Below are 18,977 nucleotides of genomic sequence, written 5' to 3'. Positions count from 1 at the left end.
GGTTTGGTAGTCATTGTATTTGATGGGTCTAGTTCAAACTCGGTCAGTCTTATGAAGGGAATGTTCAAAAGAGGTGGGTTCAGTATATGGCTGGTCAACAGATATAGATTCAGGTTGAGGAGGTAAAGATGTAGGAGAAGGGGAATCTATTGGAGAAGAAAAGGCTTGTGGATTATGGGTAGTGATGGAAGGGTGGTAGGGTCAGTAATGTTGAGAGTGGAGAAGGGAAAGTATTTCTCATAAAAATGACATTTTGAGACACTTCAATGATTCGTGTATGGAGATTATACACAATGTAACCTTTCTTGTGGGATTTAAATCCCAAAAACGCACAAGGTAAGGCTCTAGGATCCAGCTTTTTTCTGTTAGCACTGAGAGTGCTAGTGTAACATAAACAGCCAAAAACTCAAAGTAAATTAACATCATATAATGCAGAATAAAATTTTTGATATGGAGACTCATTTTTCAAAAAAGGTGTAGGAATGATGTTTATCAAAGTAGCAACGTGAAGTAAAGCGTAGGACCAAAAAAATGTTTGGAAGGTTATATTGAAACAAAAGGGCTCGAGTTACATTAAGTAAATGTTAATGCTTTCTTTCGACAATCTCATTTTATTGGAGAGTTTCAACACATGTTGTTTGATGAATAATACCAGTGGCTTGAAAGAAATGACTCATGATAAATTCGGCACCATTATCTGAGCGAATAGCTTTAACTTTTGTATCAAATTGCCTTTCAACAGATTTAATAAAACCTTGTAAAAGAGATTGGGTTTCAGCTTTAGAAGACATTGGCAAAACCCAAACAAATCTAGTATGATCATCAACAATAGTAAGAAAATATTTATGACCATGTATAGAAGTGGTTGAACAAGAACCCCAAATATCAACATGTATTAAAGCAAAGGGAGAAAGAGAATGAGAACTGCTGATGGAAAAATCAATTTCTTTTGTTTGGCTTTGTGACAAGCATCACGAATAATCTCTCTAATAGAATTTAAAATGGAATAATATTGTTTCATGGCTAACATTCTTTCATTGGATAAGTATCCTAATCTGCAATGCCATATATCAATGAGTATTTTATTACAAGAATTGACATAATTGAAGGGATTGAGTATAACAAGGGATGCATTGTTGTGATGGCTAGAGATTGACTTGAGTTTGTACAAACCAATTTCAACATCAATTGCACCAATCATCCTCTTAATGAAGATTTCAACTTATATACCCAACCCCAAAAGTTGACTCAAGGGGTGAGGATTGTCCCTCACTTATATAATCTTATATGGCTTTATCTTTAGCCGATGTAGAACTTGGATTTTTTTTAATACACCCCCTCACGTCCAGCACTTCTTAGACTTGGTGCATGAATAACAATGATAGGTGACCCTTTTTGAATGATATTGGATATGCTCTAATACCATGTAAAACTCATGGAACAGCATATTCTAAGAAAGAGAGAAAAGAAGTTCGAAGAAGAAGACAAAAGAAATGTTTCTCATTACTTAATTCAATCATGAATACAAATTATATACAATAGTTAATTTATAACTAACTGACAGTTAAGACAGTTATAATTACTCTAACTTAAATGAGAGAAAGGCTAATAACTAGAGCCATTGCACATCTCTCCACCTTAACTGGCTAATGGACAGTTCATGATAATAAGAAGCTTAGCATCTTGAATTTGATCGACCATGTATAATACTTCATTGACAAAGGTCACATAGAACTTTCTCTTTTAAGAACAAAACCAAATTAAAGTCATCGATCAAATTTTAACTAGTGTTAATATTATCTTAATATTCTAAGGTTTTAATAAGAAAATAAAAAACAAATTCAAATTTCAAACACATCATCACAGAATTCGCGAGACAACTGACACAGAATACATAATCAAATGCACATTTGGCCATCATTCTAATCACAGAAATGTTGAACTTTACAACTATCTTGTGCCGGTTTACTCCCATCAGCATCCCCAATTTCCCCTCCCTCAAAGAATAACTGTACAAATAAATAATTTGTTGTGTGGAATGGGAGATAAATAATCATTCCTAAAACTTTTCCTTAAGGATACCTCGACTGTCATCACATTTCAGTAGTGTCATTCGCTGGGACCTTGAATAACCTTGCCTGTTATTAAGAATATCAATGTAATTCCGAAGCCTGTAACGGTCTGAGTTTGTCAGTGAAAATGGAGGATTAAGAATCAGGGATGGTCCCTCAACTAAAAGGAAAACTAACAGACGGACAGCTTTTGAATACAATGCAGCTGCACTTTCCATTTCTCCCATGAGCTCTTCTACCTGCCATCAACATTGAGAACGCAACTTCAGCTTGGATCACCAATTATATCCCCATGTTTGTTCAATTTTATCATCCATAAAATGTTGAAGATAACCATAATTTTGTATAATCAATGATGTGCCATCCTTTTTTTTTATTTAGGTACATAGATGTTTAAAATTGTATTTTCAAGATGGATGAAATGAGAAGCAGAAAGAAATACTGACACCCCCATGTCTTCCAAAAGCAAGGGCGGATTGAAATATTGTCTCCATTGCATCTGGCATCTCTGTGTTTCCTGCAATCAGGACAGAAAGGGTCTCTATTGTTATATATTTCATATGTTATGGAATGAAACTATAAGAATCTCTCACACACTCATGGAGAGAAAGGAGAAATGTTCATTTATTAGTAGTTATTACTATCTTGTGCACATATTATAACAAGGCCATAGGCTCCAAATAGTCACTGTTGTCAAACTCGAGTCAACATATTATGAGTTTATGATTGTAAGTAGAGAAATTGAGATAACTCCTAAATCATTTCTGAATAAACTTGGCAAGACTCAGTAAATTCATGCAAACTTGCATAATTTTTTAGTCAACAAGTAAGTCGAGTTTCAAATCAAATGTAATTTTTTACCCAATTGATGCACCACAACAGTCTTATATGCTACCCACACTCTCTGAAGGCAACATCAATAATAAATGTAACATTTATCTAGGGATCAAATCAATTGCACAAATTGATCAGACCATCACTGTTGCCTGTTTTCTGCATACTAATCAAAGCGTAATAATAGCATGGAATTTTGTTTCTTTCAAACTTAAGCATTGTCAAGTTGTTGCATTCTATTGTGACAACATCTGTGAAGTGTGAACCCAGAATCCATCATGAACCCAACAAGACAAGAATCCAATATTGTCAGCCCATTGTGAAGGAGCAATGATATATGTAAAATAGGGGGTTTCCACAAACTAGGACTAAACTCTTGTGCTTTGATATGCAGTACTTTCTAGATGAACAAAATAATATCCATCTAATATATCCTGTCACAAAACCTAATATAACTATAGCCTGTGACATTTTAATAACACACATCCTTTTTACTATAGTTTTGGAACCAAATCAAGTGGCAAGTGTATGGGCATGGAGATTCAGTCCATGTCTTTGTGTCTCCACTATGACCTGTGATAGGTTTTTACCCTTATGTTTGAAGCTTTGAATATCATCAGTTTTTTAATTATTTGTATATTAGGTAAACTTTTGAAGACTTTAGGGGGGGTTCACTTACACTTTTGTTTCCTGTTTTGAAAGATTTGTACAAGAAACATTGAAACCATTTTTTGTTTTTGTTTTTGTTTTTTTCTTTTCCTGTACAAATCATTGAAAACAGGAAACAAATTGAAAACAAGGTGGTAGTTTCGAAATTGAAAAGTAAAAACAGAAAATGAAAATAGAAAACAAAATTGCAAGTAAACGCCTCATTATAAGTTGAATCTATGAGTCAAGTTTATGGAAGCTTTACGAGTTCATGAGATTCTCAAGTTTTTAAAACTTGCAAATATTGGCTGGAATAAATCCATCATTATCCATAGCTAACAGCAATTTACTTTTTATGTCATCTCCAATAGTGACTCTTAACAACATTACATCCAATTTAGTTGATACCACATCAGGTCATAAAACCTAAAAAGTTTAGACATATAAAACTCTATCTTACGAGCATCAGTGCAGAAGATATTTTAAAAAAAAAAAGAAGCAACTTAATTAGCCATTCAGCTCATAAATTAAAATAAAGGAAGCCATACCGGGCTCAATGGTCTTGGCAAGTTCTTCAGCATGCTCAAATTCCCTCAAAAATTCACTTTCAATTTGAGATAATATATCCTTCGGCCCTAGGGTGTTTCCATCAAGGCATTCTTCTGAATCAGGACTGCCATGCTTCCTGCTGGTGCTCCTTCTATATCTTGAAGTTTCTTGATTTGGACTTCCTTCCATGGCTGATGCAGCTTGTGTATGGCATATATGCAGTGCTTGCTTCCAGATTGCAAGAATTACAAGCTGAATAGAAAATGCTTCCAGATGCTTTCCTGCCTCCATCTTTTACATTTTTTTAAGAGAAGAGAGGGACATGGAGCAATCAAAAGGGTGAGTATCATTAATATACAACACAAATAAAAACTTAACATTTAGACAACTATGACCACTTTGCATAACGCGAAAGGCAGCAGGACAAGACACACCAAGGGTCAATGAGAAGGACAGGTTTCAGTCATTTTCATTTCCCACCAAAGGGAAAGATCCTCATAATGCACACAGAAGGAACATCTAAATTGCTATACTGTTTTATTATTATAATATAAGTAATAACAATGACTGCATGTTTCTAGTGCAACAGGCAAGGAGGGGGGCTGACCAAAATGTTGCATTAGGCATTATCTCACATCCGCAGCTTTCCACAGTAATTTAAGACCAGTATCCTGTATTAACTTGTTAACATTGAATAAGCCCTAACCTGTTGATTCATTCTACTATATGCAAAAGCCAAATAAAAACACCTAGTTAACCTATAGTTTAAATAGAGTGTATGAATCCATTATAAGAAATATATTGTATCACTCACTACAAGACCACACAATGTCCTGATTCTGATTGGTTTAAAAGATCATTTATCATTTCATAGGCTCCACTACAGACAAGGAGTGAAAAACTAGTTCATGATTTTCACATACATGCACATGTAGCGAGCAAAATTACAGTCACTTTAAGAATACAGTAGCGAGCAAACTTTTAGCAGCATTTACCTTTTCATTAACTAACTCCGTGATGGAAGATGCACACTGTTGCAATGATTTCACCCTTGTCATGCAGTGAGCTGATGGCTGTTCATCACCAGTATCCATTGATCCAAGCGATGTCCCAGGAGCAGAGTCCTGACTTCCTGAACTTCCAATTTGGCATATGCTATTGGAAGGTACACCAACTATTGGCATTGGAACACTTAGTCTAGTGATTGTACTAGAAGACTCTTGGGGTAAACTACCTGACCGATATGGGGTATGGCTGGGCCTTGAAGCACCCACTGAAGAAGATGAAACATCTATAGGGGGCCCAGACACCAGAACATATTCTTGATCAATATTCTCCAGTGAATCCGTAACTGCTGCTACATATTCCACATAAATAAGCAGTATTATACATTATTAAAAAAAATATGTCCTTAATCTAACCATAAAACCAGAAATGGAAAAAAGAAATTTTAGTATCATATTACCTTTTGGATAAGGACTTGTGAATAGCTGTTCTGGAGATTCTAGAGGATTAGTGAGATTTCTAGAAATTTTATGGTTGTCCAATCTTTTAGTAGTGTTTTCAGATCTCTGTGTCACACTACCAAATCCAGAAGTATGATTTATGTTATTAGAAATAGGAGATGATGACTCCGCTTTATCTAGTTTAGCATTTAGATCAAATCCATAGGTCGACTTCATTGAGGACTTCTTCCTTGAAAAGGATGGACTCCCCTCCGGGCCACTAGAGTCATCATCTAACATGAAAGGCAAACAATCTTCTTGATAATTTTCCTCAGTTCTTCTCAAAGGGTCAGACCCTGTAGAACAAAACCCACCAACCAGCCTTGGAGAACTTCTATTCCTGGAAACTACAAATTATTTATATTTGCAAATTAACCATAATAATCATAAATTCTAAGAGCCTGTTTTTACCTCAATGGCTCATCCTGTTCTGTTTGCTTCTGAGAAAGGAATGGATGGTTAAAGAATTCTTCAAAAGTTAGACGTTCCACTGAAGTTAAAAAAAGATACAGAAGTCAGAACAGTGTATCAGAATAGGATATGAAGTATACCGAAAATCATGACAAGCACCCTATGAACTTATATCATCCCCTTTTCCCTGTTTATCTCACACAAAACAGTTGAAAAAGTAGCGCATGAAGGGCTGTAGGTTGGGACACAAGGTGTATATTCCCCTCAATTTATATTTTTTATAAAAAAAACTAGATATTAGTACAAGCATATTTTATCAATCAATCATCACTAAATCAAGCTCCAACTAATCATCTGTTATCAATCCCCAAATTAAATACCCCTTGAACGTAGGGCAACCCTTCCTTATTTCACAAGACTCTTTGAAAGTTGCCTTGTCTATACTCCTAACAATGAGTAATAATTTACCCCTACAACAGGACCCTTGTATCAAGTAGTTATGTATGTAAATCTTGCACAGAAAGCCAAAATAAGCATTCACCTATCAAGTGGTCTGATCTACATTAGCAAAAAGAACAAAATCAAAATACCCCTTGATTCTTGTTAGTATGGTATTGGTTAGCAGGAGGAGGATTTCAATTATCTAAAAGCCTGAAACAGCAATGAAAAATCAGATTTGTCAGCTCAATTTTGTGGTGCTGTCATGCTGATGCTAACCAAAGCGAATCTAATTTTACATAGGCAGGTTTGAAACATGCATGCACTCCCCACCCTCTCTACTGGAGCTAGTTTCCCAGGCAATTAGTCATAAATGACACCAAGGAAATCTCAAACCATATTAGACAAGTAACAATGATTAAATAATTACCAATGATACTGTTAAATATCTTAAACTGGCCCACAGATTGACCCTTCATTTATGTCTCAAATTTTAATCTTCAATAAAATCAAAACATACCTGGATTCCGACGTAGCAATTTCTGACACAAATCTTTGCATTCAAAACTCAGACTTTGGCTATCAGACGGAAACTGCAATTCTGTTGATTTCATAATATTTTGTAGTAACTGCAGAGTTCATGATTACAAGTTACATTAAGTTAATTAAGGGGCAAAAAGACTCAAACACATCGGAGGACAACACTACTGATGATAGCACCAAACTATATAGATTATTTGCTAGAAAGAACTACTTTGTTAGCATTGAAAGAATACTCAAAAGACTACAAAAAAAAGAGGCACTAATATCAATTCTATACCTGTATTTGATTGTTTCCAGTGAAAGGCGTTCTTCCTGTAACAAGCTGAAATAGGATTGCACCAACACTCCAAAGATCTGCCTGCATGTTTAATTTGAGATAAATAGGAAGGAAACTAATCATGTATGCTTTTGTGTTCTAAAGATATAAAACTAAAATCACCTTAGCATCATATTTCTGTAGTTGCATGATTTCTGGAGCCATGTAGAGTGGTGAACCACACAAGGTTTCAGCAAGGCCCCTAGGTTGCAGAGATCTGCCCGAGAAGAAAAATGTGCTTTATTGACTAGATTACAGAAAGGAGTATAGAGAGAAGAACCTTTTCCAGAAAGAATACCCAGAAATTTGAAAGTCATAGAGATAAGCACCAGCAAAAAGAACATAAGAATGTCAAAGCAAGCAACATGGTGTAATTTGTCAGATCACAGTGTAAAGACTTAGAAGAAATTCATGGGGGCTTCAAATTAATGATTGAACTCATTTAAAAACATAATCACTAATTATCTCAAGTCAAATAGTGAGCCACAAACATAAAGAGTAGTACTTTTGGGGAAAAAAATTAGGCTTTTATGAGGTCTTAATCATTTTTTGTTCTTAAAGAATACGGATGAATGAATCAGAAATAATTAGGCTACCTTGCAAATCCAAAGTCAGCAATCTTCAGCACTGACTTCTCATCATTTCGAGAGAGAAGAAGGTTCTGTTTCAAGGACGATAGGTATTACCATACTTAGATAAAATAACAAAGCAACCTTCAATCTTCATACAAGGATTAAATTTTATCTGGAAGGCGATCAGCTAGAACTCTGAACTAATGAAACATAAACCAATTGATAGGCATTTATGCTGTAAGGAATAGAATCAAAATAAAAACCTGTGGTTTCAGGTCTCGATGAATAAGGTTATTGTCCCGAAGAACTTGTAGACCAGCAGCTGAAACACAGAGTAGTCATTTAATACTAGAACATTTGAAGAAAGCATAACTGTATACAGTTGAAACATACCCAGCTGCAGCATAAAATGTTTGGCAGTTGCCTCTGGTACCTTTCCGTGGCGTTGGATGTACAAGGAAAGATCTCCCCCTTTACAGTACTCTAACACAAGATGTATCTTCCCATGAACCTACATAAAGTGAATGACACTTCTAAGCAGGGACTTTCTGATGCACCAATGAATGTGAATTTCATTTGGTATCACACTTGCCACAAATGATAATTTAAGCCAGACCAATCTATTCATAGAATAAGTTGAAGCTTGAAATTTGAGTGAGGAAAAAATGTCTCTCACTAAGCTTATTCATTACTTGGTAAGATTACAAAATATATAGAGAAAAGATGGAAGAGAGAGACAGCCTACTCTCAGGCCTATCTCTGCTAACTTCTCAGATAAGCAAAATATTACATCAGTCATACATCAAGTAAAGCAAGATATTCAACACTCCCCCTCAAGCTGGAGCATATAAATCATATGCACCAAGCTTGGAACATATAGATTGAATCCTAGGTCCTCTCAAGGACTTAGTCAAAATATCTGTTGGCTGATCATTGGAACTAATGAACTCAGTGACAATCTCCTTGGACAATAGTTTCTCCCGAATGAAATGACAATCAATCTCTATGTGCTTAGTTCTCTCATGAAAAACAGGATTCGAAGCAATGTGGAGAGCAGCCTGATTATCACAATATAACCTCATTTGCCCAACTTCACAAAATCTCAACTCTTGGAGAAGTTGCTTAACCCACATAAGCTCACATGTAACCATAGTCATAGATCGATATTCAGCTTCTGCACTAGATCGAGCAACAACCGTTTGCTTCTTGCTTTTCCAAGAAATAATATTCCCTCTAATGAAGACACAATAACCTGATGTGGATCTCCTATCCATGGGACAGCCAGCCCAATCTGCATCACAATATCTTGATAGTTGGGTATTACCCTTGTCTTCATATAACAATCCTTTTCCAGGAGCTCTCTTAACATATCTAAGAATACGCATGACAGCATTCAAATGATCGACATGAGGATTCTACATGAATTGACTAACTACTCCAACAACAAAGGAAATATCAGGTCTTGTAATGGTAAGATAAATGAGCTTTCCTACAAGTCTCCTATACCTCTTAGAATCAGGATAAACTTCACTCTGATCTGCCATGAGCTTCAGGTTTGGGTCCATAGGACTATCAACAGGTCCACAATTTTGCATGCCTGTTTCCTCCAGAATATCCAGAGCATACTTCCTTTGAGAGATCATGACACCATCTCCAGATTAAGCCACCTCAATACCAAGAAAATACTTCAAATGCCCTAAATCTTTGGTCTGGAAATGGCTGAATAAGTGCTCCTTTAGCTGGACAATCTTAGTAGTGTCATTCCCTGTAATCACTATATCATCAACATAAACCATTAGATAAGCACACTATCCAAGGGATGTATGGCAATAAAATACAGAGTGACCAGCTTCGCTTCATTTTAGCCCAAAAAGCTTAACAACATGACTAAATTTACCAAACCAGGCTCGAGGAGATTGCTTCAAACCATAGAGAGACCGGTGAAACTTAAACACAAGACTAGACTCCCCTTGAGCAACAAACCCAGGAGGTTGCTCCATATAAATATCCTTTTCAAGATCACCATGGAGGAAGGCATTCTTAATATCAAGTTGATGGAGAGGCCAGTGGCGCATGACAGCCATAGCAAGAAACAGGCGAACAGTAGTGATTTTGGCTACAGGAGAAAAAGTATCATAATAATCAATATATCTGTGTGTAGCCTTTAGCTACCAAGCGAGCCTTAAACCGATCAATTGCACCATTGGGTCCAACTTTAACAGTATAGACCCATCTACAACCCACAGTTGTCTTGCCAGGAGGAAGGGGAACAAGTTCCCATGTACCATTATTTTCAAGAGCCTGCAATTCATCAATCATAGCTTGTCGCCAGCCAGGATGATCAAGTGCCTCACGGACAGTGGAAGGGATAGTAAGTGAAGATAATGAGAAAACAAAGGAAGTATATGAAGGAGACAAACGGTGATAACTTAAGAAATTATAAATAAGATGGGGATTACGAGTAGAACGAGTACCTTTCCTGATGGCAATGGGCCAGTTAGAATGAGGAGAAGAAGTGGAAGGAGAGGAAGGACCCATGAGTTGAGGACTAGTTGAAGAAGGATGTGGATCACGAGAAGAGACTTCAGGTACGGTAGATCCAACTTGTCTTGTCCTGCGTTGATATGTCATAAGAGGTGGAGGAGCAACTTCAGGTGAATTTGGTGAAGAAGATGGGACAACACTAACATTTTGGTCTGAATTGCCTGTAGGACAAAAAGAAGGAATTGGAAGAACTTCCTGGAGAGAAGAGGGATGATCCATGGAAGATGAAAAGAAGGGTGTGTCTTCAAAGAAGGTTACATCTGCAGACATATAGTATCGTCTGGTGGTTGGAGAATAGCACTTGTAACCCTTTTGAAGACGAGAATAACCCAAGAAGACACACTTGACTGACCTAGCAGAAAGTTTGTCCAAACCAGGAGAAAGATCATGGACAAAACAAGTACAACCAAACACTTTGGGAGAAATATGAAACAATGGATCATGAGAAAAAATAATTGAATGAGGAACTTGGTTGTCAAGAGAAGAAGGAGGCATCCTATTAATTAAGTAACAAGCAATAAGCACTGCATCTCCCCAATGATGGGTAGGAACATTGGAGTTTAACATTAGGGAGCGTGCAATTTCAAGAAGATGACGATTCTTCCTCTCTGCTATACCATTTTGTTGAGGTCTATGAAGACATGTGGACTGATGCAGAATACCTTTTGAAGATAAAAAGGAAGAGAGATCATGAGAGAAATACTCTTTAGCATTATCACTTCTGAAAATCTTAATTGATTTGCCAAATTGATTCTCAATCTCCTTAAAGAATGACATGAGTGTAGGTAAAAGTTCAGATCTGTCTTTCATTAAGTAAACCCAAGTACATCTGGAAAATTCATCAATGAAGGTTACAAAATATCGAAAACCAAAAGAAGCAACATGACTTGGTCCCCAAATATCAGAGTGAATGGTAGAAAAAGCCGAGTCACATCTTTGTACAGTTTGAGAAAAAGATGACCTAACATGTTTTCCTAGTTGACAAGACTCACAATCTAAGACTCTAAGATTCTTGAGACTAGGGACCATCATTTTCAACTTTGGTAGACTTGGATGACACAGACGATCATGCAAAAGCTTGGGTTTTGAGGATGAAAAACAAGACACAGGAAAGTTGGATTCTAAATAATAAAGTCCTCGTGATTCACGTCCTTCTCCAATCAGTCGACCCGTCCCATGTTCCTAAATAACAAAAGAATCAGCGGTAAAGGTTACTGAACAATTTAATGAGCGAGTCAACTGACTTAAAGAGATTAAATTATATGGAAACTAAGGAACAAATAAAACAGAATTTAATTTCAATGAAGGAGATAATGAAACTTGACCACTTCCTTGAGATGCAACTTTGGAACCATTAGCTACAGTAACAAGGTGAGGAACTTTTGGAAAAGAAATGGATGAGAAGGAGGACTTGTTACCAGAGATATGATCAAAGGCACCTGAATCGAGTATCCAAGGACTAGGACTTCCAATGGATTGAGAAACACAAGTTGTTGAAAAACATGGTGCCGATGAGGATGATGCTTGATTGCTGGACTTCTCGGACTTGAGCCTCAAATACTCCTAATACTCTTCATTAGAGAATCCGGACTCCGATTTTTCTGACTTAGACACCTGTGCTACTTTTTCAGGAAAGCCATGTAGTAAGTAACAGTTTTCTTGAGTGTGACTCATCCTCTTGCAATAGGTGCAATGAGGACGCCACTTCTTCCACCACGACCTCCTCTACTGTTACGGTCTCCCCCTCTCCCACAAGGTGCAACCATAGCTGATGTTTCCACCGCATCAGCTAGATTTTCATCTTTCAGCATATGTGGCACATGAAGCAGTCTAGTGATGAGAGAGTCCATTTATAGGACTTGATCTCCAGCAAGAACCTGATCTCGCACATGGTCAAAGTCTGAATGTAGACTCCTCAATATAAGGACCATGTAGAACTTATCTAGTTTTCTATTCACTTCCTCTAACGAGTCAGCCACCAGAAACCTCTCCAGCTCTTCTACTGCAGCCTGAGCTTTTCCTATATGAGCAATCATGTCATGGCTGGTTTGCTTGAGGGCTGTAACCTTCATGGTTGCATCAAACAAACACTGAATACCATTCGCAAAGATTTCTCGGGCCTTCTTCCAGAAAGAACAACATGTTTTGAATGATCTAAGAATCTCCAAAACGTTTGGCTCAACTGAATGCCATAAAACTGCACAAAGCTGATAATCCAGCTTCTCCCATTCAGGTCTTTTATTGTTACATTTAGAGAGAGATAGAGAACTGATAGAAATCATAATTGTGTTTTCATTATTGATTTGATGATTACAACAAAGGTCTATATATAGAGCAGAGTTCACAATGAGGCCTAACTCTGACTCTAACAATTACTAACTGATTCTGTTAGTAACTAACAGAATCACAGCATACTAACTAACTAAGAAGAGACAGCTAATAGTAACCACAAACAGTTTTTACAACTAACTGAAAACTAACTGAATTTAAGACTTCTCTCTAACACTCCCCCCACAAGCTCAGCAGTACTAAGTACTCTGAGTTTGGAGCGGAAGTTGTAGAACAAATGCTTGCTAAGTGATTTGGTAAGTATGTCAGCAACTTGGAGTTGTGCAGGAATGTAGGAAACAACCAAAGACTTGTTCAGAACCTTTTCCCTCACAAAAAAAATGTCTAATTCCATGTGTTTCATTCTGGAGTGAAGCACAGGGTTGTGACTAATAGCAACAGCACTTTGGTTGTCACAATAGATAACTGGAGGAGGGATGGGAACTTTGAGCTCATGGAGAAGAGACTGGAGCCAAAGAACTTCAGATGCAGCATGTGCTAGGCTCCTGTATTCGGCCTCTGCACTAGATTTAGCAACCAGAGTTTGCTTTTTAGACCACCAGGACACAAGATTAGGACCAAAAAAGATACAAGCACCTGAAGTGGACCTCCTATCATCAATATCAGAGGCCCAATCTGCATCACAGAAAGCATTAATGCTGAGAGGGGCACTGGTGGTGGCAGGCAGAAGGGTGAGACCATGATCAATGGAGCCCTTTAAGTATCTTAAGATCCTTTTGACTGCACTCCAATGAGAGACCAGTGGCTGAGCGAAAAACTGACACACCTTGCTGACTGAGTATCCAAGTTCAGGCCTGTGCGATGACAGACTTGACACTGAACAGTGGAATGACCCCCACGACCACCACGATTGCCACGGCCATTTCTTCCTCCACGGCCTCTAGATTGATTGTTGTTCTTGAAATTGTTGTTTTGAGAGTCGTAATTGCCTGAATTTGAGTTCCCAGTTGTCCAATTGGCTTGAGGAGCAATCTGGGTGTCTGTCGCAGAATTAGGGTTCACAGAATTGGGGGTTTTTGAATTTGGCTGAGATTGAGTAAAATTGAGGGATGCAGCTTCTTCAGTGATACGCGCCTTGTCCAATCGCTGCTCATGAGCCAGAAGAAGGGCCCTAATTTCCTCTAAATCGAACCATTCGATCTTTGAGTTGATTAGGGTTACGAGACTTTCAAATTCATTAGGAAGACCTTCAAGAATCACATCAAGTTGATCTTGAAGGGAAACAGACTCACCAATTGATGTCAAAGAATCTGAAATGTGTTTGATTTTTGCCAAGAATTCAGAGATTGAAGATGATCCTTTCTTCGTGGTGTGTAGCTGAGTTCGCAATTGTCGCGCCTGAGCCTTGGTTTTCGATTGAAAGGATTGATGGATATTTTCCCAGAGTTGGAATGTGTGCTTGCAACCAATGACAGAAGGAAGAATGGCAGGGGAAAGAGATGATTGCAGCCATGCTAAGAGGAGCTGGTCCTGTAATTCCCAGTTGCTGAAAGCTGGGTTTTCAATATTGGCAAGGCGATCGTGTTCCGAAGCGTATTGAGGAGGTATCTCAGGAGTGACACAGAAACGATGAAGGCGATGAGCCCTTAGGACTGGTTCAATCTGTTGCAGCCATACAAGATAGTTTGTTGCATCTAATTTGACAGAAATCTTGTAGTTGAAAGAAGATAGAGGTGTGATTGTTGAGTTGGGTGTCGCCAAGATTGGTGGTGTACGAGGTGTGTGAGGTTGGGAATCCATTGAAGAAGGGAAGATTCAGAGGAAAGAGGAAAGAGGAAAGAAAAGGAGGATCTTGCCACGCTTGTGGAAGAATCAGAAGGCTTTTGATACCATGTTACATTTAGAGAGAGATAGAGAACTGATAGAAATCATAATTGTGTTTTCATTATTGATTTGATGATTACAACAAAGGTCTATATATAGAGCAGAGTTCACAATGAGGCCTAACTCTGACTCTAACAATTACTAACTGATTCTGTTAGTAACTAACAGAATCACAGCATACTAACTAACTAAGAAGAGACAGCTAATAGTAACCACAAACAGTTTTTACAACTAACTGAAAACTAACTGAATTTAAGACTTCTCTCTAACATTTATCGATTGGAACCTCCTCAGCACCTTTCTCCAAGTGGTCATGGTGACCTTGGCCGAGAAACCACAGCTCCACTGAAGCAGTCCAAGATAAATAATTTTTCCAATTGAGTTTAGCTGTTGTGATGGTTGGAGTTCCGGAGAAGGAGAGAACTGGACCAGACGAAGCCATTTCTACTTAAGAACACAAAACCCTAAGAGTAAACAGAGAGATGAGCAAGGTCGACACGTTCCGAGTGTCAAAACCAAAAACTGAAGGCTGGAATGGCCTCAAGACGCGCCGACGAGACGATTGGCATTGGTCTGGCCGGATTCCAGCACCGAGAAGACGGCGCGTGGCGGCCACGCGCCGATGAGGGTGACGGACGATGAGGGCGCGTGACGGCGCATGGGTGACCTGATGGTCACGCGATTTGTGGGGTTGGGTTGCGCTTCTCGAGGCGCACCAAACCCTGCTTGTCGCAGGAAAAAAATGGCGGCGCGGCGGCGAACAACGGCGGCGCGGCAACGGACGGCAGCAGACGAACTCAGCTCTGATGCCAAGTTGAAGCTTGAAATTTGAGTGAGGAAAAAATGTCTCTCACTAAGCTTATTCATTACTTGGTAAGATTACAAAATATATAGAGAAAGGATGGAAGAGAGAGACAGCCTACTCTCAGGCCTATCTCTGCTAACTTCTCAGATAAGCAAAATATTACATCAGTCATACATCAAGTAAAGCAAGATATTCAACAGAATATTACTTGCTACAATTCTTACTCCGACCTCATATTTTTTATTTTGAATAAAATAAGCCAAACCTAATACTTAAACCATGATCCATACCCTACGAGACAACCATATTTTGTCTACCATCAGCACAAAATAAATCCAGCCTAGATCCAATGTCATGATGCTCCATTCATCATCTACCTAAGGCAGGCTACCATTTTGCAGGCACAGATCCAGAAGCATACTAACAGATTTTAAACAACAAATGTCATTTTACAATCAAGTGGTGTCAACATCACTCCTTTGTTTTCCACACAAAGCTCTTCATACATACACCAAACCCAGCTTTAGCCTCACAATGCTTCATAATCACAAATTCCCCCAATTTAACTAGACAGAAAAATACTGAATCATTGTTAATAGCAAGATCTTGCATATTGCTTTTCCCAAATTAGAGATAAGCAGTGAACCGAAGTTCCAGCAGGATGCAATTACACCCACAGCAAAATAGTTTCTTATACATATTAGCATACATAACCACTTAGTCCTAACACACATACCCCCATAACGGTCAAATCTGATCCCTCTTCAAATCCTACAATACAGCAGCCACACAGCCGCAACCACAGAGAAAAGCAAAAACACCAATTTCAAAATTACCAAACTCATCACACATCATCCTCAAGCTCCTAAAACTAAAACATCACTAGTTCATTTCCCGCATAACACATCCTCAGAGAGGAACAAGAAACTTTAAGTATGACTAAACCTAGGATTATAAGTTTATAACTTCAACAATCCACACCAGTTCAACAACGGGTATGATTCAATTGCCAACACAAAAGAGAACCAAAGTTCAATTCCCACATAATACATCCTTAGAGAGGGACAAGTAACTTTTTTTTTTGTGATCATGGTATTGATAATACATCCTTAGAGAGGGACAAGTAACATATTTTTTGTGATCATGGTATTGGTACGAAGTAGCCCGCCGGCGTCTAATCGGGGACTTCGAGCGCACACAAGGTTGTGGATATTCCCCTGCAAACTTAATTTATTTCATACCCATGGGCAAGTAACTTTAAGCGTGACTATGCCTAGGATTAGTCTTATAAACGGCCTAAAGGACAGAAACTTATGAAAATACCTTAGGATGCTACCATGAAAAATAGAGGTCCTAACTAAACAAAAACAACCCACAACGAAAACAAATAAAAGAAATTGAAACCTAACCTGATTTATGATATCGTGCAAAGAGATTATGTTAGGGTGGTTAATCCGCTTCAAGATGAAAATCTCGGACATGAGGCTCTCCTGCAACTTCTTATTGAGGCGAAGCGTGGCGATCTCCTTGATCGCCACCTCGGTCCCGTGCACCTTGTGCCTCCCGTGCCACACAACCGAGAACGACCCCGCGCCGATTTGCTTCCCCACCACGTAGTCTCCCACCACCCTGCTCCGCCCCGCCGCCTGCGCCATCGCCGCCGTCAAATCCCAAACCCTAGACTCCGAAAACGGATCCTCCAAAGAAACTCAAACGAAGGTTGGGTTTTGGTTCTGAGAAGAAGAAGAAGAAGAAGAAGAAAACGACGACGGATTGTGGTCAGAAAACTTTCCGAGATTTTGTATACACTTTCTTTACTTTGAGTTGAGAAAGATTTTAGTGTTATCGTTATCGAAGAGACGACAATTGTTTTTCATTTTTCTTTTTACTTTGGAGGCTTTGTTTTGTTTGATTGATTACTTGCATTTAATAATTGGAATTTAAATTTTTAAAAGAAAATGGAATTTTAATTGGGAGAGTTGAATTGTTTTATTTTTTATTTTTAATATAATAACAAGTTAGAAACTCCATTCGGATGCATTGACGTCCACGTTCGAAGAACGTGAGAGAAGCAATAAAGGAATAGGAATTTTAAGGAAGAAGCAACATTTGTTATGCGTGTGAATGATAACTAGCTATTTTATATTTATTTTATATAATTAAAATTTATAATAAATATTTTTAAATATATATATATATAAACTATATTTTAATAAAATTTATTATAAAAAAATATTTTTGAATATATAATATAAACATTATATTTTAAATATAGTTAATAATTTATTTTGTGATATAAGTCTTTTTTAAGTAATGATAATTTTTATTACAAAATATTAAAATTTAACTTAGAAATAAAGATTAAAAAAATAGAAAGAAATGAGAGATTAAGAAAAAATCTCTCATCAGATGAGAACACCTAAAGGCTAAAATAAAATAATCTTTGTACCAAAAAAGGTTAAAATAATCTCGTTAAAGAATAACATCTAAAAATGTTTTTATTCAAAATAACTATTCTAATTTATATATTGAACAATAATCATATTTTTATATATGTTACTAACTATAACTTTTAGAATTTTTTTGTAAAAATAAAAAAAATATTTACTCGAATAATAAAAAGAGAAAAACTATTTACTCCAATAATTCAACGCAATATATATATATATATATATATATATATATATATATATATATAATCATTGCATAGTTTTTTTTCACTTCAGAAATCTTTTGTTTTTTGTTTTTTTATTAATTGTATACATATTTATTTTTAAAAAAATATTTTGCATTATTTTTTGTTTATTCATTTTTTTCAAGAGTGAATTTTCAATTTATTTTCATTTTCATTTGTCAATAAAATTTGTATTTAACTAACAACTTTAATTGAACCAAAAAAGAGACTAAGTTAACATGAAATAGAATAAAATTATAAACAATGTAACATAATATTTAAATTACAAATAATATAACATAAATTAACGTTCTTGGCTTGCATTTCCAACACAATGAGGACATTTGTTTTTGAAATGTCTTGAGATGCGACACATGAAATATATTTTTGGCTAACCCGGTTCTCTCATATCTATTTCGATGTATATATGTGACGATATTGGGAGACTTATACAATTTCCCAAACAAAATTGTCAAGTGACTAAATCAAACAAAATATACACTTTGAGGGATTCCCCAAAGAGATTTGCAAAAAGATAGGATGATGTCTCATGAGTTATCACGTCTTTCAGAAAGAGACAGTCAATCTGTGTTTTCCAAAAAAACAAAAAAAAAATCAAATCGAAATAAAAATCACAAAAATAGGAAAGAATGTCATGAGCATTACATAATTTTCATGATTCAAAATTATTTTACATTTTATTGCATTTCAAGATGAAGGTTGCATGCATCTGCACAAAAATCATGTTAGGTTATAAGTGCATAGATTTCTCTTTATATACCTAATTCCCAAATCTAATGTCCTATCTTTTGAGTTTAGGATGAGAGACCCTTTCAAAGAGTCAACCTCTTGCTTTCTCATACCTTTGGTACAAGTACCTATTGGCTTGTTTC

At 37.0% G+C, this 18,977-nt stretch overlaps 1 protein-coding gene across 6 annotated transcripts; it reads right to left on the bottom strand.

The window, feature by feature from the left end:
* Window positions 1-1,823: 1,823 nt before the first annotated feature.
* On the bottom strand, window positions 1,824-17,323 carry LOC100791596 (serine/threonine-protein kinase ATG1c). Of its 6 annotated transcripts, none has more exons than XM_006576487.4 (13): window positions 16,820-17,323; window positions 8,282-8,399; window positions 8,152-8,210; window positions 7,913-7,977; window positions 7,440-7,533; window positions 7,278-7,358; window positions 6,978-7,086; window positions 6,020-6,098; window positions 5,569-5,942; window positions 5,099-5,454; window positions 4,103-4,394; window positions 2,519-2,589; window positions 1,824-2,311 (listed from the first exon to the last, which is right to left on the bottom strand). In XM_006576487.4, the coding sequence occupies exons 1-13, from the start codon at window positions 17,063-17,065 to the stop codon at window positions 2,060-2,062; spliced, it is 2,196 nt and encodes a 731-aa protein (XP_006576550.1). In that variant the 5' UTR covers window positions 17,066-17,323; the 3' UTR covers window positions 1,824-2,059. The 6 variants fall into 6 exon arrangements, with proteins under 6 accessions (XP_006576550.1, XP_006576548.1, XP_006576547.1 ...); XM_006576485.4 differs by having other exon boundaries at window positions 1,896-2,311; window positions 5,569-5,948; XM_006576484.4 differs by having other exon boundaries at window positions 1,896-2,311; window positions 5,099-5,460.
* Window positions 17,324-18,977: the final 1,654 nt, after the last annotated feature.

The sequence above is a fragment of the Glycine max genome, chromosome 3 (assembly GCF_000004515.6).
Source record: "Glycine max cultivar Williams 82 chromosome 3, Glycine_max_v4.0, whole genome shotgun sequence".
Taxonomy (NCBI): Eukaryota; Viridiplantae; Streptophyta; class Magnoliopsida; order Fabales; family Fabaceae; genus Glycine; species Glycine max.
This window is presented reverse-complemented; position numbering and strand designations above follow the sequence as displayed.